Source organism: Clytia hemisphaerica, unplaced genomic scaffold (assembly GCF_902728285.1).
Source record: "Clytia hemisphaerica strain Z4C2 unplaced genomic scaffold, Clytia hemisphaerica genome assembly, whole genome shotgun sequence".
In the NCBI taxonomy this organism is placed as follows: Eukaryota; Metazoa; Cnidaria; class Hydrozoa; order Leptothecata; family Clytiidae; genus Clytia; species Clytia hemisphaerica.
The window spans coordinates 1-26,430 of record NW_027103305.1 but is presented as its reverse complement, the minus strand read 5'-3'; the positions used below and the strand labels follow the sequence as shown (position 1 = coordinate 26,430).

At 34.9% G+C, this 26,430-nt stretch overlaps 2 protein-coding genes across 2 annotated transcripts in view; one reads left to right on the top strand and one right to left on the bottom strand.

The window, feature by feature from the left end:
• LOC136811996 (ankyrin repeat domain-containing protein 13C-like) overlaps positions 1-19,734 on the bottom strand; it is a 24,414-nt gene extending 4,680 nt beyond the window's left edge. Inside the window, exons 1-17 of the mRNA XM_067068603.1 lie at positions 19,507-19,734; positions 19,004-19,045; positions 13,401-13,505; positions 12,902-12,987; positions 12,684-12,729; positions 12,325-12,391; positions 12,001-12,083; positions 10,762-10,870; positions 10,196-10,280; positions 9,749-9,816; positions 9,473-9,512; positions 8,953-9,015; positions 8,322-8,392; positions 7,585-7,654; positions 6,884-6,912; positions 6,501-6,601; positions 5,520-5,623 (exon numbers count right to left, since the gene is read on the bottom strand). Coding sequence (XP_066924704.1) covers positions 5,520-5,623; positions 6,501-6,601; positions 6,884-6,912; positions 7,585-7,654; positions 8,322-8,392; positions 8,953-9,015; positions 9,473-9,512; positions 9,749-9,816; positions 10,196-10,280; positions 10,762-10,870; positions 12,001-12,083; positions 12,325-12,391; positions 12,684-12,729; positions 12,902-12,987; positions 13,401-13,505; positions 19,004-19,045; positions 19,507-19,630 — 1,293 coding nt within the window. The 5' untranslated portion in view covers positions 19,631-19,734. The remainder of the gene's footprint in view (positions 1-5,519; positions 5,624-6,500; positions 6,602-6,883; positions 6,913-7,584; positions 7,655-8,321; positions 8,393-8,952; positions 9,016-9,472; positions 9,513-9,748; positions 9,817-10,195; positions 10,281-10,761; positions 10,871-12,000; positions 12,084-12,324; positions 12,392-12,683; positions 12,730-12,901; positions 12,988-13,400; positions 13,506-19,003; positions 19,046-19,506) is intronic.
• Positions 2,992-4,204, top strand: LOC136812011 (uncharacterized). Its single transcript, XM_067068604.1, has one exon. The coding sequence runs from the start codon at positions 3,059-3,061 to the stop codon at positions 4,202-4,204; it is 1,146 nt and encodes a 381-aa protein (XP_066924705.1). The 5' UTR covers positions 2,992-3,058.
• Positions 19,735-26,430: the final 6,696 nt, after the last annotated feature.

The window sequence follows — 26,430 nt, the reverse complement described above, 5'->3', positions numbered from 1 at the left end:
CTTTATGGGCAGCTTCCCCTAGAAGTTTGGAGTATTGTGCTTATTATGTGAAGTTTTTTTCAATTTTTCATGACAAGGCTATTATATTTCAATATACTTGTTAAAAATGTAATGTCTTTTCGTTCATCTTAAATATTCCCACGAGTATACCCAAAATTAATAATCTTATTCCCAAAGCAACCAAACAGCTGTTTGCTTCCGATGATAAATCAGAATAGAAGAAAAGGCATTGACTCTCCATCTATATTTTTATTACCTCCATGCTAATACGCATCTTTGCGCAAAAAATCGGGAAAAACTAATGATGAAATCTCAAGAAAATGCCAAAAAACTGGTTTTCCGGCATAATTCCAACATTTTTGGCCTGACATTTTTTTCTTCAAAAATCGAGCTCCGTAACATTTTAGATATTGCCATTTTGCATCACTGTGCAAAAAATGAAAAAAAACCAAGAATGAAAATTCGAGAAAATGTCAAAAAACCGGGTTTTCCAGCATTTTCAGCCGAAAAAATTTTTTTTCGAAAATCGGGCTCCGTCACATTTTAGGTATTGTCATTTTGCATCAGTGTGCAAAATTTCATAAAAAAATACAAAGTACAGCTCGAGAGATTCAAGAAATACTGTCTTTCTGGCAAAAATAGGTTGTTCCGGCGATTTTTAAATAGTCCCCGCTTCAAAAATCAATTTTATTGAAAATTGAAACATGCTTGATGGTGGGCATTGCTATTAAAAATGCTTTTGAATGAAAAAACAACCAATTATGAGGAAAAAGTCCAATGAAAATCCAGAAAAACGGCGACTTCCGGCATAAAATTTTTCTCACAAATCGGACTCGGCCATGTTTTGGGCATTGTTAATACGCAGAAAAATCTAATGATAAAATCTCGAGAAAATGCCTAAAAACCAGTTTTCCGGCATAAGCTGGTAACAGACGGACGGACGGACGAACGAACGAACTGACTCATCGGTTAATTCATAGGACCTCCGAGGTAGGTCCAAAAAGCTTATGAATTAAAATTGACGAGTAAGCAAACGAAATCACTCTTATTTAAAAACAAAACCTTTAATTGATGGAATAAAGCAAGATTAATGTTTACTCTACCTTAGACGGCCGAACTTCTGCCCTGCCTATTCTAATTGTTTGAGTAGGCGAAAAGTGGGCGCAATGTTGGTAGTTAAAATCTTTGCTTTGAAAAGATTGAAAGAAGACATTGCATTGACGTCGAAAGAGGGCAATGCATTGACTTTAGACAGCCAACTTATCAGTCCACTTAAATTCACAATTAGAATAGACAGGGCGAAAAGTTGGTTCTATCAGATTACACAAATTTCTATCTACATCTAAAAAATTCAGTTTTTTTCGAGAGCAATTAAAATTGATTAAAAACATTCTAAAAACAAAAGAAAATGCATTTAAAATATCTACGTGACTCTAAAAAGCAGTAATTTTGATGAATCTAATTGGTCATTAAGTCCAGGTTTCTTGAGAGCAATAAATAATGCTTCAAGATTTTTACGAGTTCTCCAATTCTTTGGGGCATTGAGGACAATTTTCCATTGGAATTTGTGATTTGAGTAAGAATTTAAATGTTTTGCAGGCTCTGATTTTAAAGTGACATTTTCGTGCTCTCCCCATCTTGTAGTGACGTTTCGTTTAGTTTCACCAATGTAAATTTGACCACAAGAACAATCACCTTGGTAAATTTTTCAGACTGGGTCCGGGTTCTTGTCTGTTAAAGGGAATAAAGATTTCACCTTTCTCGCTGACCATTTTGATAATAAAATGAAAACTATTATTCGTAAAAAAAATTAATTTCTCTTATAAGCGTTTCACTAGTATTTCATTTTTCTCGCAAAACGGTATTTCAATCAAAATTCTTCTCTTTGGGACCTCAAAAAGAAAATCAGGAATAAGAGGATACTCATCAGAAGAATTGACTTCTTCTTCAAATTGATTAATTACACTATCAATAAAACGTGTAGAAAAAGCTGCTTTTTGGAACTTGGAACAAACAGCTTGTTTTTACTGCTTTAAAGTCCATGGATATTTTATAGGAGCGATACAAGTCTCCATTTATGGCATTGCGTTCGTAGCGTTTTGGCACTTTAGATGTCCAGTGGCTTGGTACTTTATTTGGTTTACGATAGACTGATGTGACTGCTTTGTTATTATAGTAGGGGGAAATTTGTTCGTTTTTTTGAGGTCGCTCGATTTTTTTAGTCAAAGCACTTGTTATACATTTTTGGAAAGCTAAGGGGTAGGGGAATCAAAATAACTTGAGTGCCAATTTTTTTTCGGACACTTTGGTGTGATTTTCGGACAAATACGACGGTCTCAAGCAAAAATCATAGGGTGAAAAATTAATGAAAATTTTAGCTTAAGAAAACGGAGACCTGTTGTATATTTTTGGAAAGCTCTCAAAATATTAAGATTAGTGATATATTGCGAGTATAGGTGATTTCTTTACCTAACTCGAGATATTAATCCTTAAAAACAGTGTTTTTCAATGTTTTTCAGCCAGAAACAGCTTTTTTGTCCAGTTTTTGCACTTTCGGAAGCTCAATATCTCGAGAAAAATTGGCACCCAAGTTATTTTGATGCCCCTACCCCTTAGCTTTCCAAAAATGTATAACAAGTGCTTTGACTAAAAAATTCAAGCGATTTTACAAATTTCCCCCTACTATTATCTTAACTTTGATGGCTTCAAATTATAAAATGATTGTTCTGTGCTTTATTATTCTTTTTTTTTGGGGGGGGAGGGGGCCGCGGGAAGAGAGAACAACTGTAAATTATGGTTGAAAGAAAAATATTTCGCTATATAGTAAAATTTTGATTGAACCATAATATTTTCGTCGGCACTAAATAATAAAATATTTCGTCAATAGTAAATTTTTGGTTGAATAGTAAAATACAGGATACGAAAATAATTAAAGAAAATCTATTTTCAATTTTTGGTACTTTCGACACTTATAACTTGAAATATCCCATTTTTTCATTTATCATTGTTTCCAATTTTAATTAAAACAACGGTAAAGTTTCGAGTTCAAAGGAAAAATATGAATATCTTTTGTATGAAAGATCGGGGCGAAAAATGGTTCATTTTGATACGACGTAAAGATAGTAAATGTAACGATTCCGTATCACGTATCACCGACAATACAATGAGTACTAATTTAATACAGAACTATAACCATAACACCACTCTTTACTATCTTTCCAACTCTCTTGTATACAATTGCTCAATACCATACAATATTTTCAACTGCTCCATCATAAACAATCGTACTACTCTAAATTACTCCTCCAACGACAAGGAAAGTTGTATGTCTCTCAACACATTTGCACCAATCATACCTATAGCTGTTGTAATATCCATTTTCGGACATTGTATCATTTTAAGGACACTCAAAAAACATGAATCATTACACCAACCCTATTTCATCTTTATTGCTAATCATTCTATAGCGGATATGATATTTTTGTTTTCTGGTGCATTGCTGACTGTTTACGATCGGATCTCTGGTCACAATGTAAATGAATATATCAATATGGCACTGCTTGTCATAATCAGGAGTTGTCTTCTCCAAACAATGCTCACCACGATTTATCTATCAATCAATCGATATCTCACCATACGTCTCCCTTTGACGTACCAAAATATCATATCAAGGAAGAGAACTTATCTCCTGATAGCCGTTACATGGTTTAGTATGACTGTTGTATTGAGCGCCACTGTTGAACACGGGAAAAAATCATTTTCAAATCGACCTTATCACAATTTGTTCACTGTGATTTTAGCTTGGCTCACACATTCGGTTGAGTTACCAGTTATATATTATACTCAGAGAGAAGGTCAACGGATTATCGCCGAGATCCAACAAACAACATCGCAGCTACACGGAGATGAAGCAGAACAGCTAACGGTGATCAAAGAGCGGCGGAAGAGGAATAAACAAGTTGGCTATTTACTGATGTTCAACCAAGCTTTATTGATACCGTACAACGTTGGGTTTTCCGTATTACTTGTCGTTCAACTTTCCTTAGCTGATTGGCAATGCTTCAATTTCTTGTTTTCATTTTATGCTTGTGCGTCGTCTGCTTTACACCCTGTTGTTTTCATTGGAACTCTGAGTGAACTTCGTGGTATTATTAAAAGAGATTTGAAACGAATTTTAAACCGTGGAAGAGTCAATATTTTATAATTCAGGCTGTTAGGGATCAACTGGTCGGCAATGCTTCGATTTCTTGTTTTCATTTTATGTTTGTGTCTCGTCTACTTTACACACATACTGATATAAGTAAGTAAGTAAACATTAATCTTGCTTTAATCCATCGATTAACTTCTTTTTGTAACTCAAAACCATCGCACATAAACCACAGGACAACTACTGAGAGCAAATTCTTCAAAACATGAAGCTCGGTCTCACTTGGCCCCATATTAGCGTGTAATACACGGACCGGAAAAACAGTGTTCTGAGTATTATTACTCTTCTTGCATGCAGTTCTATGGAGAAATTTTGGTTGAACGAATATTTTTTTGTTGGCACAAATTTTGACTATAGAAATTATTAATATTTTTCGTTGAATAGTAAAATTTGGTTGTATCATAATATTTTGGTTGGCACTAAACAAAGAAATATTTCATTGAACATATATCTTATTGAATAGTAAAATTTGACGCAGTAGTGCAGTGGTCGTCGTTCTTGACTTCTGTGCTGGAGGTCAGGATTCGATTCCCACTGGGTGCTGCGATTCACTTGGCAAGTGAATGTACCTTGGCCCGGGTCAACCCATACCATGTGAGAGGAATATGGTACCATCACTCTGATACAAGAGTATGGGGAGATATGCCGGACATTGAATATGGTGTGGTGACGGTACTCATGTTCAGTACCTGTACTGTGCGTGCATCATCATCGATACAGCAAGGCTCTGATGTGTCACGGGCACAGAATACAATGTCTTGTAAATGATGTGATTTCCCCATCTAGGAGTAGGAAACTATCCCGAGATAGGACCCGGTCCGATGATATCGGACTGTCTCCGAATAGGAAAATTTGAAATAAAAATTTTCAACAAATGAAAAAAACAGCCCAGATATTCACCCAAGGAACAAGTGTGCTAATTTTCAACTAAATCCGACTATTTTTGACGTCTCCAGGCTGCCCAAAAGTTTTAGCCTCGTTTTGGCGAAAACTCGTGACCACGCCCTTAAAAATGGAAAAAACGCCTCCAGATATTCACCCAAGGAGCAAGTGTGTTAAATTTCAGCAAAATCCGACCATTTCTAAAGTCTCCAGCCTGCCCCAAGGTTTTCGGACAGACATACATTGTCAGATTAAAGCTCAAGTGAAGTTGCAGCCACTCCAATTCCCAAATGTCGACGTAAATTTGGCTTTTGCCGACGTAATAATGCTTACTGTGCTTTAGAATCCAGAATCTTTTGCCGACACGAATAATTCTGAATTAGAAAGGCTGAGTTGAGAATAATTTTTTCGGATAAATTGCATACATTACCTTATACTCTGTGGGTAGTACGAATAAATCATCGTCTAGTTCATTCTTCCATTCGAAATCATGAAACGATACTCTAGCGACTATGGTTGGTAATACTGGAATTTCTACAACGAGAACAAAAAATAAAATGGTTTAATACTCTTTTATACGAAATCAAAGGTTGCATTATTTTTACTTGGAAATCTTCCGCCATTTTGTGAGCAACGTTCGATTTGCGTAAGGGGTCACCCATTGGGTTTAAAGCCCGAAGGGCTAGAGTAGAATCTCTAACCTTTCTCAGGCAAGAAGAAGCGAATCCTTAAAAAACGCGCCGTATTTTTGACGACAGATTGAATCTATCAATTCCTTTGTTTACGATTGATATTTTTTTCGAAATTCAGCGGTAAATTTTAGTTTCAATCTGTCATTTGTGTAAAAACCAGGCGAGCCGCTCAAGGCCGCGCAACTTTGGTAGGATTTGTTGGTTTCAAATCCTACCAAAGAGATTGACTTCTAGCCTTCGGCTTCTACTTCATTGGGGTCACCTCTACAGATTCGATCGTTTGTTTCCATAATGGCGGAAATTACGCAACTTACTAAACATAAAAAACCTCTTTAAGTACTTTAAAGAGTATTAATTTTGAGGAGAATAGTGGAGAGTTTAGCAGGCCAAAAACGAATTGTGTTTTGAATCTTCCCATCCACCAAATTAAATCCCCACCAAAATTTACAAAATCCATTAACCGTCGCCATCATTAATAAACATCAAGTTGTGAGGATTTCGAAATAAAAGTTAATGCCGTAATGAAGTACAAAGAAATGGGAACATAATTAACATAATTTTCATTTTCAATGTTTGCCCCGACATACATACGATCATATAAATCATATGCGGATCATATGTCCCTACCTCACACCGAAAATTATTCTACGTAATCAAAATTATGTTTTGCCGAAAATTATTCCAAATCATGTTTCCAAGAACATCATCAAAAAGCTCACCTATTTTGACAGGGAATCCAGGCGGTAATTTGAGAGAGACGAAGTCTTTCATCTTTTGGAAATGTTTTGCAGGTGCGATGACGTTTAGTATGTTAAGAATTCTGTGGAAATAAGGAACGAAATACAGTCCACTCTCGCTAATTTATAGGAAGTAGTCCACTCTCGCTAATTTGAAGGAAATTTACTTTGTTCGAAATACAGAGAGATTCGAGATAGAGAAAGTAATTCATGAGGTTTTTATTCTTGGTGGGAAAAGTAGTTCGAATTATAGAAGGGATTCGAATAATAGAAGTTAGAATTAGCGTTCTGCCTTTAGACAAAGAAATTTCTCGGTTCTCAGGGTTAAAAAGATGTTCTAAAAATAATTATAAAATTTTACTCACAGATCGGTTGATAGTGGGAAATCCTCACTCTAAAAATAATAAAAAAATGTAAACAAATTATACGTTTAAGAATGAAAACACTAGAATTACGGACTATGATCTGCCAAAAATCAAAAACAAATTCCATTCCCTTAATTCAAACTTACCACAGGGGGGGGGGGGTGAAGCAGTTAGTACAAGACATCATGCCTACTAACTGCTTTCTCGGAAGAAGTTAGTAACACCACCACCTTGGTACACTTAGTACAGTTAGTACTAACTGAAATTAGCCTTGAAAAAGGCTTTTGACCTTCATAAATTCAATAAAATCAAATAAAATAAAATTTAATATCTTAAAAATGATTCAATTTTCCATAGCTTTCAATAGGAAAAAACAACATTTTAGAAAATCAAATTTCTATTGCAACCAGCAAATTGTTTTTAAGATTTGAAAAAAAAATTTCGAAAATTTGAAAAAAAAATCTACTTCCCCAAAATCTTTTTTGGTAAAATATTGTCTTTTTTTTTAATTTTCTCACAAAATCCTATTTTTTACACAGTTAGTACCAAAATTTGGCAAATTTTTAGCAGGGGACCACCCTTTTTTGCAGTTAGTACATCTGAGTACTAAGTGACTTGATCCAATTCATATGGCACACCACCATGGTACTAACCGGCATGATGTCTTGTAGTAACTGCTTCACCCCCCCCCCCCTGCTTACCATCCAAACGTTTCCTTTGATCGTCTTTTTAGATTCCGTTTGTCTTGGATCACGTCCCAAATACAAACCACTGCAAATGAAAGAGATACATGTTTTTTTATAAGAACATCCAAAATCATTGAAGTTTTCGGATGTTCTTAAATTTTTGAGTTTTTAGCCTGAAAATGTTCTTTAACATGTTTTTTTTCACCATTTTGTGAGTATTTTCGCCCATTTTCCTAAGATATTGGGAGTTTTAGAGTCCGCAAAGCCTTAAAATATTCTTAACTTGTTCTTAACATTTTGGCCATCGAAGCCTTATGTTCTTATATAGTTTGTTCTTATAAAAAAACGTGTACGACAAAAATAGACGAAGTAGTAAATAAAACACGTTATATGAGACGAAAAATACAGAATCGGGTATGGAATTATTCAAGATATGCAACACTGCATTGCTTTCTTAAAATTAGAAATAAAAGATAATAGAAAAAATTGAAAAATTGTGTGAAATAATTGGAAAAGAGAATTTGGGTCACAAAGTAGGATCCTTACAGTACAAAGAAAATGTACCCTAATTTGACCAAAAAGTTTATCATCTTTGAAAATGGTCAGATTTTCCAAAATTTTGCCATCAACACACTTGAGTACATCTCATTAAGATGTACCCTTAATAAGGGCTGCAGAGTTATTTATCTTGGAGCCTCCCCCCACGAGTTTTGAAGTCACTCTAGTATCTTGAAGATATGATATTCGATTACCTTGATTCGATATAATTTACAAATGACCATGGGTTTTCCATTGGAGGGGTTAATGAATTCTTTCGAGTTAGCTACAAGAGAAACAAAAACGAAGGTTAATACTAAACAATGGAGTACTGAATCAAGAGGCCAAAGTGAGACTATAGGAATTCAGGTTGTTTTGCTGTTATATGTTTATGTTTAGTTAAAGTTTTAACTGTTTTTATATTCCTTTTTTAAGATATTGAATCTGGTGGTGGGAAGAATTTCCTGAAATATACCTGGTGCGTCACAAGTGAATTTTCTCGACGATTGAAAATTAACTTCTTTTTTTTAATTAACTTCTGAAAAGAAGCTTTTTTATTCAATCGAGCATAAATTTTTGGTCCAATGAACCGAACTTAATAAATGACCCATCAAAATGTAAGTTTATCATTCTTTCCAATGAAAAAAAATTCCGCTCTTTCAAAATTATTAGACCTCGATAAAATTCAATTAAAAGAGAGAAACGTTTTTGTGGCACACCCGGTATTATAAATCAAATTGTTGGTCATATCCCATTCAACATAAAAATTCAAGGCTTTAAGAAATATGAAGATAGGGTAAAAAGTCACCACACTGATACAAGTTCTGTGAAAAACTTTGGCCTTACCGGTTGACATTTTTCGTTTTCCATCAACATTGTATCTCCCCGATGAAATGCTTCACTGAGTTCCTAAGGAGGAGAAATGGACTTTTAAAGATCATTAGTAAGGTTTAAATGTATAAAAGTGGTGAACATCAGGGCCCACGTCATCATCTGGAAAGTAGTGGGGTCAAAAAAGAATGAAGGAGCACTAGTTTGAGCCGAATTTCGATGCTGACCTCGTGATTTTTGTCAATCGTGATATCAAAAAATACATTTTACTTGAATAAAATTAAGGAGCCCTGCGAAAAAAGACATCCTGATCTCTTCCCCCAAACAAAACAACAAACAACAAACAAGTCCAGATAAAAAAATGAAGGTCAAAAAACCCCATTAACTTCAAAATAGTGTGATACTGAATCTACAAGCATTTAAGCTCGTATTAAAAACATCACTTTTAAAAACCCACAATGTTAAAAAATAATCTGACTGAAGGCTTCAAAAAAAAGTTTACTTTCTCTCATAGAACAAAATATAACATAAATACCTTATTCTTGCGCATATCTTCCTCTGAGAGATGTTCTCGTCTGAAAATGATGAAAAGGATAAAACTATTCATTAAATAACTTTCACACCAACTAGCCCTTGTCCCAAAGGCTGCAGTGACTAGGTTTTAGTCTACTTATGCCAAATGATGTCAAATAACTTAACCCTGAGGTACTGAATTGTCCAAAATTTCCAAATTTTAAATGAGGGCATAAAACTTTACATGAACCTTCTACTAGAGAGTGTCTAATAATTTAAAAGAACGATTGCAGCTAACCTTTTCTTTGATATTAGATTCATCCCATGAACATGATAGACATCACAAGATACTTTGCCAATTACCTCCTAAAATTCAAAGAATTATTGTATAGAAGAATGGTTGGTATTCAATAATCCATGAAAAGAAATAAAAGATTCGAACTGATTTCCTGATCTGCTTGGTGGTTTTTTTATTAAATCGAAAAAAATTTCATGGAAGCTAATTAGACAACCGTTCCAAACTTTGATCTATGTACACTACGTGATATTAATGATGTAATGTTTTTTATAAAAAAGAACCCCAAAGAGACCTAAAATTAAAGACAATAAAATTAGTGGCAAATACCCCAGGCTTTTTTTGTGCTTCCATATGAAACATTACATCATGAATATTGTAAATAAGACTTTTTGGAAAAAGCATAGAGGAATTTCCTTATGTAATTGAGTACCAAATTAAATGTCTTACTACTTTATCTTCCTTAAATATCCAACCATTTTGTGCTGGTGTGAAATTGATGGTTTTGGTGGACATCTGTGCTGATACTATATCACTAAAAGAAAAAAGAACATTAATCAATGTGCCATTGGTATCGTATGAAAATCACTCAAATTTTTCAAACAACTACAAAAAGGTCTAGACCTAGGAAGACAGTAAGCCGTGCTTCCCTGCTTTTAACACTGCCCGTATGAAAAAAGTTGGTTTAGCATTTTTTTTTTAGTATACACTTTTACGTGTGTACATGCATTTGAAGTTAAAGATTAATAGCATTCAATGGAATTTAACCTATCTATTACATGAAAAGCTGAAATATAAGTCCTAATTGTCTGGGAAGAGGGTGTCTTCATAAAACTTTGCCCTCTACAACTCTAAATGTCCTTAATTCTAACCCTGTTCACTGACTTTTTCAGTTAAGAAAACCTTATAAGTCAGTCCTGATCCCTGTATTTGATTACGTCATCAGATATACAAAAATTTAGAGCAGAAACATTTTCCATTTTCATTGAATTCCTGGTAGATTTTATGATAATTACCTGCACATTAAGTAATCAACTTCTTCTTCCAGTGTTGAATCTATTTCATTACGTTGTATTTTCTGAAAGACTTTATTCTCATTGTCCATGACTATAAGATTTTCAGAAGCTGAAGGAAAAAAACCCAAAAGAATATACAGGAGAACAGGAGACAGAAGAAACATAAACGTTTTACTCAGTATAAACACCCTTGCAATGTCATCTTTCTCAATATTGTCAATTTATGAAATTAAAGCTAATTAGTTGCAAGAGGTTTCCTGAAAACATTACAGTGGTGCCAGTAGCGTTGTGGGAAAATTTTTCTGGAGGGGCAAAAGTCAATTTTTTAAATGGCGCCCCCCCCCCTTATTTTCCAAAGTGGTGTCCCCACCCAGGCCGCCACCATGGTTGGGGCCGACTAGAAAATTTTTGAAAATCGACTGCCAAGATACCCTAAATCACTAAAATAAAAATAGACAAATTTGACACTTGCTAGAGTGAAAAGAAAGTTAAAGAAACAAGGTGTAATGCGAGCAAGCGAGCGAAAAAATTGATCTTTTATGATTTCAATATTGTTGTCAGCATATTGGTTTTGGGGCAATGTTAGATTTTCATTTAATAATGCTATATTGTACAAAAAAAAACTTGTAAATTAGCTAGATTGCATAGAAGTTACCAATTAACTGTATTGCGAGCGAAGCGAGTGAAAAAAATTGCAAGTGTTTTAAAATTATCCCAGTAAAATTGGTCCTGGGCGCAATTTAAGGCGCATAAAGTATGATTTTTAAGATTGGGGCGTTTAAAAAAATTCTCTTTTGGCGCCCCTTGCTCTTTGGCGCCCCTTCAAAAAAGCTCCGCTGGGGGGGCCATGGCCCCCCCGGCCCCCCCTGCCACAACGCCACTGAGTGGTGCATATCACCATGGTCCGTAGTTTAAGGAAAGGGGCTACACCCATGTTTGAAACTTTGTGATGTTGTGGCACTTTTTCATAAAATTGACGTCAGAACCTGTCAAAATTTTTGTTGTTTGAAATTGCAATGGAGAGGCTTCGCTCTGATGCATACTTCCCTTCCTTGTCAGACCTAGCATTTGAGTTTTTATATTGAAGATGAAAAAGTTTCCCACCCGCGGCATTCAAATTTTTATGAGTATTGTTATGTTAACTGGGCTAGCGTGACATTTTCCCAAAACTTCAATTAGTATATATTGATTTTAAAACCAAAAGATTTGAAACCAGAGGAATATAAATGACTGACTTACTTTCTTTATCCCCTCTAAATAAGAAGGTTATATCTCCTCTTTTCCATTTCATGTCTGTGAATTCGATGAGTGTAGAATCCATCCTATGAAAGAAAATTTTAATTGATTTATAAATGAATGAAAGACTGCAAGTGTTGATTTTCTTTTAGATCAGGTAAATACATAAAACGCTATTAACAGGGTAAAGAAAAAGTTAAAACCTATTATAATTACTATAACTATACATAGAATTGCTTGAAGGGAATGTCAAGACAAACACATGTTTCAGTTTAGAAATTGTCAATAGTGTTTGAAGTTAAAATTGAAAAAACTTTTATTGAATACCTTATTGCAGATCCTTTCTTTGATATTTTGCAAACATCACTGGGGAGGAGCCGGGATAAAAGTGGCACTAAAGAAAAAATATCACGTTAAAACTAAAAACTTACTCCTGTCTAAAGAAGTAGTTACAATGCCTTTTTGCCTTTTTAGTATCTGGTCAGACGCTACATTTCTTGAATTAAGAAATTGAAAGAAAAAACTTTTTATGAAAAAAAACAACAGCAGAAGTACCCTTTTCAGTCACTTGCGGAGGCTGCCCTGTAATTCTAGATTTTGACCTGCGACTTATTTCCTTAAAATTATTACCAAACAGCCATTTCCATGCAAACTATTGATATATTAAAGATTTTACTGGTACATACCCCAACTGTGAAATTCCCATCGTAGCTCCATTTCAAAATCATTGAGCTAAATTTTGAATAAAGAATTTTATGTTAAAACAAGGGTTTTGTCACTTACCTAAATTTTAAAATTTAAACCTTGTTTACGAAAGGTGCAATATGTTCAAAGTTTGATAGTAAGACTCACAAACTATATATAAATATCAACAGTCATCCTTTATGGCCCAAAAATATCTTACATCTTTTAAAGTTTTGACAAGTGTAGGTCTTCTTATATCCATATTTTCACGATTCTGTTGCTTGATCCGGCGTAATATTGATTTGACTGGAAAAAGATAAAATAGAAGTTAAAAATGATTTTAAATTGAACCTGTTAAAATATTTAAAATGAAGTAATGAGGAAATTAATTGTTAAATGGTTTTAAAATATCTTCAGGATCAAACTTTCAATTTATTAAACCATTTAAAACCAAGTACAATGTAGTGTGTGAATTTGAGACTTAAAAAAAAACACTTCCGCATGATTCTTTAATAACAAAAAAATCATGAATACAGACTATTTTTCATGATTTTTTTGCATCCAGTCATGGAACTCTGGCCTTTTTGAGCTGTCTTAATTAAATATTTGGCCTGGGATATCCTTTTAAAAATTTGTGATAGATAGGGTCATGTTCTTAAAATTAACTTTATCTATTGAAAGATATAAATTAAAAACCTATCCAACAAGGCAACACCTACTTGCTGTTCGACTTCCATAACTGACAGTTTCCGCAAGTGGGGTCCATCCATTCAGATTTTTAATATTTGCATCAGCTTTATGCTTCAATAAACACTGTAAACAGTCTGAAAGTAAAAGTCAGAAGGAATATCACAATTTAAAGTGGATTCCTTTTCATGTAGACTTTTTTGGGAATTGAGAATTTTTGCAACAATTAAAGTTTACAAGCTGCATAATTCTAACCTGATTGGTTTCATTTCCCTAGAGTTTTCGCAAAATTTATGAGAAAAAGGGTCAAGACTCCTGATAAATTAAGAAAATTAACTACATGAAATTTAATTCACTTAATATATATAATATTTTCTTAGCTATAACACAACAGAAGCTCATGACCCATACATGATGATACTCTTTTCAATGACTTATAAAAATCAACTTTTCATAATCAAGAATTCATATGAATTCAAGTAATAGTTGTTGAATGAAAATTTTGCTATTTCACTTAATGTATACCAGGCACACCACAAAAAAGTTTCTCTCTTTGAACCCAATTCCATTGGAAAGAAGAAAGATAAACTCATATTTTGAGATATAATTTATATATCATTTATCAAGTTTGGTGGGTCATTAGATCAAAAGTTATGCTTTTTGTCTCAAAATTGACAGTTCCATGAATGAGAGCATTTTTTATTAACTGAACGCATAAATTTTAAAAATTAAGTCTAGAAGGGGTTTAAAATCTTTATTAAAACTATTTGAATAAAGTCAATTTAAGGCTTAATGCTCTTATCTTGAAACCCACATTTGATTTGATGTACTTTAATGAATTTGACCAGATTCTTTTGCATTTTCCAACAAATTTTCTTCTTTTCATTGGAATTCAACTTTCCTTTACATAACAAAAGGTCACTTGACATGGCAACTAATTCTAATTTTTCAATGACTAAAATAACATACTGATGTATCATGTAATCATGCTTCTGTTTAATTCGATAGGTTGATTTTTAATGTTTTCAAGCACTTTCTGAATGAGAAATGTTTTATTCAATTGAGCATAGCCTTTGATCTAATGAACCAAATTTGATAATTATGACCCCTCAAAATTTAAAAGTTTAGCACCCAGGCAATATTATACACACTTTTTTTATAAGAAGATCCAAAAGTTTTAAAGCCTTCTAACTTTTTGAGTTTTTAATAAAGTGTAAAAATTTCCTCTTAAACATGTTTTTATTTTCACAAATTTTTTAAGAAATACACCGTTCCTGCCTGCGCCCTATTTTGATGCTCCAAAGGTTCTCTGGAGGTAAACAAACCTGTTTTTGCCTGTCATTTCCTCAGGGAAAGTTGTTTTTTTGGGCCTTTCTTAAGTTCTATCAAAATCCCCTCAAATTTAAAAGTATGTTCTTTGAATACATGATGTCATACTACCCTGAAAATGCTTTGCAAAAAAAAAGAGATAAATACAATTTGAACACTAATAATACATGAGACAGTATCCACAAAATAGAAAGGAAGGAGACCGCCTTATAGCCTAGACTAATCATAAAGATGCGGCCACCTAAGCACTGATAACCTTTGTAAAATTTATAAATTATTAAGGTATGTTAATTTTATAGATTTTGTTTGGATAAAGATAAAAAGAGAAAGTACGCTGTGTGTAGAGCAGTGTAGAGGGGGTGTGCTCAGTATTCCCCAAGACAGTGGGTAAAGGCAAGAGATTTGACAAGGCTAAAATCAGATGAGCTCAGAGTAATATTTGGATAAGATCGCTGAATACTATTCCATTGTGTTATGCAGATTTTAGAAAAGGATTTATTACCAAAAGTAATGGTATTGTAGGAAGGAACAAAAAGAAACTTCAATCTTGCTCCTCTGGTGCCTTGGTTATCTTCATCATCAGCATGAAGCTGGACAAAGTTAAAAGAATTTAGAAGGTCAAGGGGTAACCTGTTGTTCAGAAATTTGTGAACAAAAGAAATGTTAAGGCATTTGACTAGGTCAAAGACTTTGAGAATTTTAAGATCAGAAAAAAGTGAAGAAGGGCATTGAAAGTTGTTGAAAGTCATGAGACGAACGGCTTTCTTTTGAAGAATAAAAATGGGCTTGGATGTGGTGTTAAGACCCCATAGTTGACAACCATATTGAAGATGAGAATGAAATAGAGCATGGTAGATGTTAACTAAGGTTTTTGTTGAAACGTAGTGCCTGAGCTTTGATATGATACCATTTGCTCATGGCAAGTTTAGCTGATAATGAAGTGGTATGGGCTTTCCAGTTGAGATGTGAGTCAATCAAAAAACCGAGATATTTAATATTTGAGCTTTGAGAAAAAATTTTACCTCTGATTTTAAGGAAAGGTCTTCCCAGTATTTAGGGATATCTTGTTGGCTTTGAGCCATTTTTGGAGTGATCTCAGATCTTGATTGACTCTCGTGCAAATGAAAAGAAGATCATCATTAAAATATAAGAGGTGGGTATCATCAGCAAAATGAAAAGTTTCGCTTGAGAAAATGGCGTTGTGAAGATCATTTTAATGTAAATTAAAAATTAGAGAGGTCCAAGAACAGAGCCTTGTGGAACCCCATGAGGGATTATTTTGATAGAAGATTCATTAGATGAGATAGAAACAAACTGAGATCGGTTTAATAAATACGATCTGAACCAGTCATTAGCCTTTCCTCTAACCCCATAGTGATTTAATTTTGAAATAAGTATTGAGTGATCAACAGTATCAAAGGCCTATTGTAGGTACAAAGACACCACAAGCAAAGTTACCAGCATCAAGAGATTTACGTATGCGTTCAACAATATTGAGTAAGGTATGGATGGTTGAGTGAGACCTGCGAAAACCAAATTGACACTCAAAAAATACTAAAAAGAGAATCTAAAAGGTAATTAGCCAGGAGTACTGTACATTAGTTTCTCAAGAATTTTCTCAATGTTGGAAAACAAGGATATTGGACGGTAGTTGGAGATTTCAAGGGGAGAGCCTTTGTTTTTAAACACAGGGATGACTTTTGTAAGTTTAAGGAGTACATTAGTTTCTCAAGAATTTTCTCGATGTTGGAAAACAAGGATATTGGATGGTAGTTGGAGATTTCAAGGGGAGAGCCTTTGTTTTTAAACACAGGGATGACTTTTGTAAGTTTAAGCATTGTAGGAAAAAAATACAGATTCCAAAGACAGGTTGAAAAGAAAAGACAGGGGGCCAAAGAGATCAAATCTCAATAAACGGATGATCTTAGGGGAAATGCTGTTAGGACCAGATGATTTGTTTAGAGATAAGGAATTAATTGTTAATAATACTTCAGCAGGGTTAAAACAATCAAGAAAAATAGAATCCCTAATACGGTTCTTGAGGTAATGGGAAAAGTTACGCTTGGTTGGACCAATTTCAGAGCGAACGGTGTCAGCAATAGATGTAAAGAAGTTATTGAAGCCATTGGCAACAATATTTGGATCAGAGTTGAGATGACCATTGACACGAATAGATGATGGAGATGATTTAGGATCAGAACCAATGATTTCTCTAATACCTTCCCAGACTTTAAGGATATTTGTGGCATGGACAGAAAAAATATGAGAATAATGATTATTTTTGCTCTTACGTGTAAGAGTAATCTATGATGTATGAGGTTTTTATATCTTTTATCTTTGGTAGTAAAAAGATTTCATGATTGGGTCTTTGATTTGGATATATTTTCTAGAATAAAATTGACGTTGTGAAATTGATTTGATTATTCCAGGGGTGATCCAAGGTTTAGCCCAAGTTTTTTGTTGGAGTTTTGTCACAATAACAGTTGGAACATGTTGATCAATTGTTAGGTTTTGAATTAGTTCATAAAAGTCTTAAAAGCTTGATCATCAAATATCAAATATCAAAAGTTAGAAGCTGAAAACCCTAACCCCTCACAGACAAAATCGCATTCATTTACCTCCCACACTACCGTCAACTGCTCTAACTTGAGACAATTGGTCGAACATGGGACTGGTTGATATCTGGTCTGTATTTTCACTTACTGTTATATCTCTTTGACAAAAAATTTGTTTTTGTGTATTTTTTAATACGCCGTTCATTAAGTCAAATCAAATGACTTTGGAGGTTTGGTGAAATGGTGGCCGAATTGCCGTCCCATTTTTTGTCAGATAGTCCTAAGTTAGAGCAGTTGACGGTATTTTATATACAACAGTGGAGCGCACATTTTTTCCAGAAAGTTTGAATCACGGGAAAGGTGTAAATGTTCTTAATTTTTTTCTTATAATATTTTGGCTATCAAAGCCTAATGCAGTTAGGGAAAGCATCCAGGATCCTGCCATTCTATAAGCCAGCAAAAACTAAATGACACTTGTAAACTTAAGTTTCTTACCATTTTGCATCGAAAACAACCAAAAACATTGCTACTTCCCAAAGCCGGAGACCAAAACAAATTATCTTCCAAGATTATGGCGCCCTTTTGGATCTATTGTTAAGGCCATCTAAAATGGTGGAAAGAGTTGCGGAAAGACAAAGGCGCTCGCTGCGTCGAGGGTGGTAACGCCAAAACGCCCAATATGATCTTCCAACAGAAGGCGAGTTAGTTGTAACATAACAAAGTGTGTTTAAATGAATATCATTAATTATAAGAATATCTTATGTGCTTACTTTCAGTAAACTTCGAGTGCTTCATTAACAGTCGGGTGTTTAAGATAAAAACTGCAATTATTGCTCTTTTCGGAAATTATTGCCGAAAACGGCAATTTTATTAACGATGAAATGCTGAATCAGCAAAATGTGTTGTCCTTTTAAGGGCAAAGATGTCAGAGGTGTTTGAAAATAGTAAAATTGCATCGAGAAAAAGGTTTTTCGGATTTTTAAAAGTGATTTTTTCAATTTTTCGTTGCTCAATAACATGAAAAGTTCTAAAATAATAAGTTAAAAGATCCTGCATCAATGCCGAAACACAGCCAGAAAGAGATAACAAAACCCCCGTTGTAAATTTGTTTACATATGACTCGATTTTGCTATCTGCATTTCCAACAAAAACCAGTTGAAAACAAAACTAAACGAGGCACAGTGGGCCTACTTATCGCGAGGGTGTCAAATACCACGTGTTCAATAATAAAATCAACTTTTATTTGCAAAAACGGCAATAATTGCCGAAAACGGCAATTTTCATTTATTTACTTTTTTATCTTTCTGCTGATTCAGCATTTCATCGTTAAAAAAATTGCCGTTTTCGGCAATAATTTCCGAAAAGAGCAATAATTGCAGTTTTTATCTTAAACACCCGACTGATTAAAGATGAAAAAGGTAAGAAGATAAAAAATGCGCTGAATAATTTTCATTGTAATAGTTTGATCAATCATCACTGAAAGTTTGAAAAAGTTTTTCCGACGCAAAAGAAATTGTCAGCCAATTAAAAGCACAGTGTGCTTATACTTACTATGTTTGCTACATCGTCTAGGCTAAAAAAAGTGCGAAAAGACACGAACGCCATTTTTTATTGAGTGACGTTATGATTTTTTTGATTGCGGCCGCGTACAGGAACTCGCCAAATGTTCCTAACTGTAATGCTTTTAAATGGTTTGTTCATATAAAAAACATGTAACAAAATTCTAGAAGCTGAATATTATATTCACAAACCTGTTGCTCCAATCATGGCAGCTATATGAAGTGCAGTGTTTCCTGAAATTAAGGATGAATTTACAACATTATAATATACTTTGAGATGACCCTCCCGATTCCCCCCGGACTCTGGGGATTTTCTTGTTGCCTGTCCGGGGATTTTAACATTACTTTTTGAGACTTACCCCGGACTGAACGCGTGGTCTGTGCGACACATACTTTTAAACGATGGGGTGATGTGATTGCATGGGTAAGGCATGGGTGTCAATTTAGCCATTCCTATTCCCACGACTCTGCCGCTTTCACGCGAACTTAGTCGGCGGCACGTTAACTTTATCTGGTCACGCAGTTTGTTTGTATGGAGATATTTTTTTCGTTCCCCAGCGACATTTGCCCCGTATTATGTCCGGGGAGAGCTTGGGTATGGGTTTGAAAGAATATACAGAGATAAAATCAAATTTTCTTAACTAAGCAAACAATAAATTATGGAGCAGGAAATCAAAGAAGTAAAAAGAAAATACCAAATTTGTCTTTTTTGTCAATGTCATACTTCTGACTTTCAATCAAATGTTCCAAACGCTTGGCATCCTTCAGGAAGATTGTTTCATGCAATGGCAGAAAATCTGTTTCTTCTTCAACAGACATTCTAAAAACTTGAAGCTTTGGAAATAAAGATAGATTGACCAGTCAATTGACAAGTCAGCTGCAAGAAGCCACAGCAAAATACCACAAAATATAAATTGACCCCTAAAAATAAAAACGTTTGACTATCAGAGATTGTAAGAGAGCTTAGTGATGAGCTAATAAATATCACAGCCTTCTGTGCTACATAATAGGTATTTCAATCGATAAGAATAAAGTGCTGATGAAATGATAAAATTGTTTTAAAATGTGTTTTTATGTCCACAGTGAAGTCACTTTTGACTTTTTTTGGAAACTTCCGATCTCGAAAACGAAAGCTAAAGTTAACATGGTTAGTGGTCAGTTTCCCTATGGAGCAACATACAAGCTCTCCAAATTTTTTGTAAAGGTAAGTGAGTTCGCAGAAAAACAACATTCCGATGTGAAAAAATCTTCGAACTTACTAAAATCCTAACCGATTGAGAACCGATGTAAACAAATCTGAAAACGGAGTTGACCTTATCGTCATCGACAACCAAACAACTGCAAAAATGGAGGACGGTGGCGGTGGTGAAAATGTGACATCATGGCTGTAGAAATTATTGACAAATCCAAATCTGGTGAGTCTGACACTGATGCGAATAACAATGAAAGGAACCAAACTCTGGGTGCCTTTCAGAAGCTCACTAGGGACCTAGTTGAAGATGAGAGACTGGTCAAAGAATTCACTCTTGGAAAACGAATTGGATTTTACCGAATGCGTGGTGATCTTGGAAGTGGCAACTTTGCCAAAGTTAAGCTAGGGTATCATTGCCTAACAAAAGGTAATGAACATATGATTAGATTTATTCATGATTTAAAAGGGGGCGCTGTATGTTAACCTTTAAAATATCCCACATAATTTCTGTCACACAGTACAGACACACACAGGGTACCCTTCTTTTTAGAAACCATCCTGCCCTGGCTGACACACCGTCAACTTTCTGGTCTTTTTGTCAGGTGCAAATTAATATTGAATTACTCCGGACAAAACTGACTTTTCTCTTTAGTATTTTAGTGTGCACTAGACGCAATAGACTAAAATAACGTTCAGTTCCCTGTTTGGATGTTTGCAGTTTGGAAGTAAAAAGTCATTTGACACTGGATGATATACATTTGCCTGGTGCTTTCCTAAGTCCATTATCTCAACAAAGTAGTCTTTATGTTGGACAGTGAAAAAGAATGCGGCTATTATATTTTGATTTTTCCCGAAATGTTTCGGACTCGGTCCGTTCTCAAGGTAATGATATTTCTATAGAAAAAAAAGTGTTTTTATTCAAAATTATTTGACGTCGAATTGGACTAATACGTCATTTAAGGCGATTTCGGCTTGAAAATGGGTTGGTGTAAATGAGGCCATCTGAAAAGTTGAATTTACAGGTATATGTACCACAAAACCCACAGGTACCTCAAACCAACAATTTNAGGGTGCGCACTCGTCGGGATTTTTAGCGTGGAACAAGTCGAAAATCAAAATTAGAACATTCCATCCATCATAACTTATCCTTAACAACTCCAAACTTCTTCATTCTTTTTTTTTTAATACTCAGAATTTATCACAGAAAACAAAGAAACAAACCCCTACCTTTAATAAAAAGATATACCATTTATTAGACATCAAGGTGAAAAAATGGCAACTCGGAATTCCTGGCACCACCGTCCACCTTGACCACCATTTTTAAAATGGCTATTGCTATTGAGCTGGATTAGTTATAGACTCCTGTTTTTTTTTATAAAACGCGGGAAAGATAGTACCTTAGTTTGTCACGTGGTAGCCTTTTCGATAATCTACGGGTCGTCTTTAAATCAAGAAAAAAGAAGAAATTTCGATTTTTCGGCACTTTCCTGAAATTTTTATCAGGACTACCATATATCCATATATCGTTGGAAAGCTAAGGGTTTCAGGTTTTCATTGGTAAAATTTGTTTTTAGCTATCATTTCCAGCTCATTAGCGATAGGCTAAAGTTTAACAGTCATCGGGCGGATTTTCAGACCGCGCCAGCAAAACTCCTCACGCCCCGCCACACGGAAGACTAGATTTCATCCGCCATTTTTGGCGCGATTTTGGTGCTTCCAAAAATTATTTCTTGCTGGCGTGGTGTAAGGAGGCGATTCTTTGAAAAGGTGGTTTTTTTGTGGTTTGAAAATGGAATAACTTTGGAACTACTTAACCAATTTTAACAAATGACCCCTCATTTTTCTCACAAAGGTAAGGACTTTCAAATAAAATTAGTTTGGTTTTCAAAATTTGAGGGGAAAATTTTGGCCTGACCACCCTAACATCAGCTTAGGTTATTTTTCATTCAATTTTTACCATGTATATTTCAGTCGTTAGCTAACTTTTTAAATTTTTATCAAAAACTATGTTTGTTTATTTACTGTTAAGAGCCATTTTTTTTAAGAGTCTTCAGGGTGTGATACCTCATCCTCTTGGATTTTGATGAAATTTTGACCAAATGATCCATCACACAAGAAAATAAGACCCTGAAAATTTCACCTTGATATCTCAAGTAGTTTTGAAGATACAGAGTCTCAAAGATAGGCTGCTAAGCGGAAATTGACCCCTAAAAATCATGAACTCTGGTGGGGAGCAGATTTTGAAAGCCAATGAATTTTTATTCAAGTACATTAGAAAGCTGATTTACAGTGGATTTCAAGAACTTTTTGTAGGGAATCAGAAAAAATCAAATTGAGTCTCCAAAATTTTCCCCAAAAATCTCTAGCACCTCCTGTAGAGGGCTTCAAACTTTGTGTAATCTGGGTTTGGAAGCACTTTTAGCTGTCTGCTGATGGTCCTTGGAGACTTTTTTGAAGCAAACTTTTACCTGGAGTGGTTTACTGGTGGGTTTTGGCCCACAAAATAACATTTTCAGGATTTATTTTTGCGTAAGCGTCAAAAATGGCCGAAAAAATTGCTATTTGGCTGATCGGAGCAAAATTCAAGAGGCGTATCTTTTTGAACCCCTACAAATTTTTTTGAAACTTTCAGTAATGCTTCCTTAGTAGGTCTAGTTTATAACCTCAAAAAATCTCAGTGGGGCCTTGAAGTCTCTTAAAGATATGATCAATTGAAAATTTGCTTAACTTCGTTGTTTTTTCCCTCCTAAAATGCTAAATCAGGCCCACTTAAGGCCTCTAAAGGTAAATTCTTGTCAAAATATGGTTGATCTTCTCTAGCCAACTAATCATTGGCATTAAGGGAACAACTGTAAAAAATTCAGGTCATTTCCATTAACAGATGACTTTTATGACTGTTCTTTATTTTTAAGTATAGAATATGTAAAAAAATGGGACTGACATCTGGCCTTTCCTACCATTCCAGGGCCTATATTTTCAGGAAAAGGCTCAACCTTTCACAGTTTGGTAACTATTATTCCTAAATATAAGCAGGTTACTTCAACTAAATGGGTTTAACAGTACTTAATTCCTATTCAAAAACTTTGTAGACTCATTCAGAAATCCTACTTTGACAAAATTTCGCTTAAAAAAACCGCAAAATTTCTAAGTCCAAGTGTCGTGATTAACTTTGGACTGTCCAATATTTCTTGTCCAGATGATTTAAACATCATTGTTTGCAGTATCTCATAAAATATCACCCTAGTAATGTTGCTTAGTTATTTAAGAATCAACAAGTAAGGCTGTCAGTGTACACAATATAGAGATATTGGACAGTCTAAAGTTAATCACGACACTTGACTTAGAAATTTTGCGTAAAGCGCAAATTATTGTCAAAGTAGGATTTCTGAATGAGTCTAAAAAGTTTTTGAATAGGAATTAGTACTGTTAAACCCATTTAGTTGAAGTAACCTGCTTATATTTAAGAATAATATTCACCAAACTGTAAAAGGTTGAGGCTTTTCCTGAAAATATAGGCCCTGGAATGGGAGGAAAGGCCAGATGTCAGTCTCATTTTTTACATATTCTATAATTAAAAATAAAGAAACAGTCATAAAATGTCATCTGTTAATGTAAATGACCTGAATTTTTTTACAGTTGTTCCCTTAATGCCAATGATTAGTTGGCTAGAGAAGATCAACCAATATTTTGACAAGAATTTACCTTTAGAGGCCTTAAGTGGGCCTGATTTAGCATTTTAGGAGGGAAAAACAACGAAGTTAAGCAAATTTTCAATTGATCATATCTTTAAGAGACGTCAAGGCCCCACTGATATTTTTGAGGTATAACTAGACCTACTAGGAGCATTACTGAAAGTTTCAAAAAATTTGTAGGGTTCAAAAGTACGCCATCTTGAATTTTGCTCAGATCACAAATAGCAATTTTTTCGGCCATTTTTGACGCTTACGCAAAATAAGAAATCCTGAAAATGTTATTTTGTGGCCAAAACCACAGTAAACCACTCCAGGTCAAAGTTTGCTTCAAAAAGTCTCCAAGGACCATCAGCAGACAGCTAAAAGTGCTTCCAAACCCAGATTACACAAAGTTGAAGCCCTCTACAGGAGGTGCTAGAGATTTCGGGGAAAATTTTGGGAGACTCAATTGATTTTTTCTGATTCCCTACAAAAAGTTCTTGAAATCCACTGTAAATCAGCTTTCTAATGTACTTGAATAAAAATTCATTGGCTTTCAAAATCTGCTCCCCACCAGAGTTCATGATTTTTAGGGGTCAATTTCCGCTTAGTAGCCTATCTTTGAGACTCTGTATCTTCAAAACTACTTGAGATATCAAGGTGAAATTTTCATGGTCTTATTTTCTTGTGTGATGGATCATTTGGTCAAAATTTCATCAAAATCTAAGAGGGTGAGGTATCACACTTTCTTTATTCTGAAGATTTTTAAAAAAAATGGCTCTTAAGTTTGTTGTCTCTTTTGGTTGTCAAACTTTAATTAAATACTCACAAATTTTTCAAATATAAAGTTCGATTTTAAAGAAATCAAACAGCCAAACAGTACGACCCTCGACATGGCCCGAGAATTATCGGGCCTCTTCGGGCCATGTTCGGGCTGAGAGACCCTATCAATTCTTTTGGCCCGAACTTGACCCGAATCATTCGGGCCACGTTCGGGCTATGACTATATAATACAAAATATAATACAAAATCTTAAAAAGTATGGTTCATGGGTTAATGCTGTAAAAACCCATCAATAAGTCAGCATCACCAGGGTTGCGATCAACCTGCGCTTTCCTGAAGCGAAAAGTTCATGGGTAAATGCTGTATTACACCCATCAATAAGCCAGCACCAGTGCGATCACCTGCGCTTTTGAAGCGAAAAGTTCAGGGTACAATGCTGTGAGTCGCATCACCAGGGTTGCGATCAACCTCGCTTCCCTGAAGCGAAAGTTCTTATCCTGATCTTAACAATGTATTTACACAAGCTCTTGACGGTTGTATTGTATTCAACAATCTGGCTGAAACCTAACAATATCAAAGACAGATATGTATTCAACACTGACATTACATTCATTCCTGATGGGGATATATTCACCAAAGAAGTGTTCTTCACTATTTCGTACAACATGATCCATACAAAAATTCAGCCCAGAAAACAATCTACATATCATCTGATCACTTGTTACTGTCCTTAGTGCAAATTGAAACAAACCGGACCAGCTCGTCCAATTAAATTTCCATGTGGCGAGTGTTAAAAGCGGTGAAATGGGGTCAAAGAGCAATAGCATGTGACTCGTGTGACCAATGGTTCCACAAAGATTGTATTGAAATGGACAGTCTTATCTACCAAGCTTATGAATCAACTCCTGATCTCACCTGGGAATGTTGCAACTGTGGTATCAAAAATATCAGCCCATCATTATTCGACAAAACCCTCAACTCCTCAACTGATTCAAACATCTCTAATGCCAGCGATAACACACCAAAGCTATTAGCCAAACAACTCCGTATCTTACGCATAAACTTTTGTAGTATCTGGGACAAGAAGACTCCTTGAAGATCGCTATTCGATGATAACATTGATGTTATCATTGGATCTGAAACCACTTAGATCCTGTATAAAGGATAAGATTTTTACCTGAAACATAAAGTGCTTTCGCCGTGACAGAATAAAAAGATAAACTCCAAAGGTGGTGCGATCATAATGTTAAAAGAAACTCATTGCAACAGGTCAAAAATCAGAGACATGCGAACTTGTCTCAATCAAATCCAGACACATAAACACCCAGTAATCATCACTTCGTGCTACAGACCTACTGATTCCAATCTTTGTAGCTCCAAACATTTGTAATGAAATAAGATCTGAATAACACATTCAAAAATTCTCCCATTGGTTTGGTGGTGATACAAATCTTCCAGATATAGATGGAACATAACACTATTGTTAGCATAATTACAAAAAGACATCAGCGAAGGCTTCCTCGAGACTTTTCCGATTGTGGCTTAAGCAGCTAGTCACGTTCCTACACGTCAGGAAACACTCTTGACATCATCGCAACAAATCGACAACTTTTGTCCGCAGAATAGCCCCTCACAAGTTTCAGTGACACGAAACAGCTGTTCTTTTGACATGGTATGTCTCCTATTCGATCCAAACCTAGCAAACACAAAATTCATGTGGAAACAGCAAACATTGGGTCCATCAAAGAAAAATCTCTGCTGAAATTGCTGAGTTTACCACTACAACTCTGAATCCTGTTAATGACATGTGGAAACCCTCAAAGCTTATCGAAAATGCCATGCTATCCGTCCCTTCAAAATACACATAGTCGTTTTCTCAACCTTGGATAACACAGAAATGTAAAGGTTATTCGGCGAAAGAAGAGGGCCTCAAGCGCGCCAAAAAATCATCAAAACCTGCAGACTGGGATCGC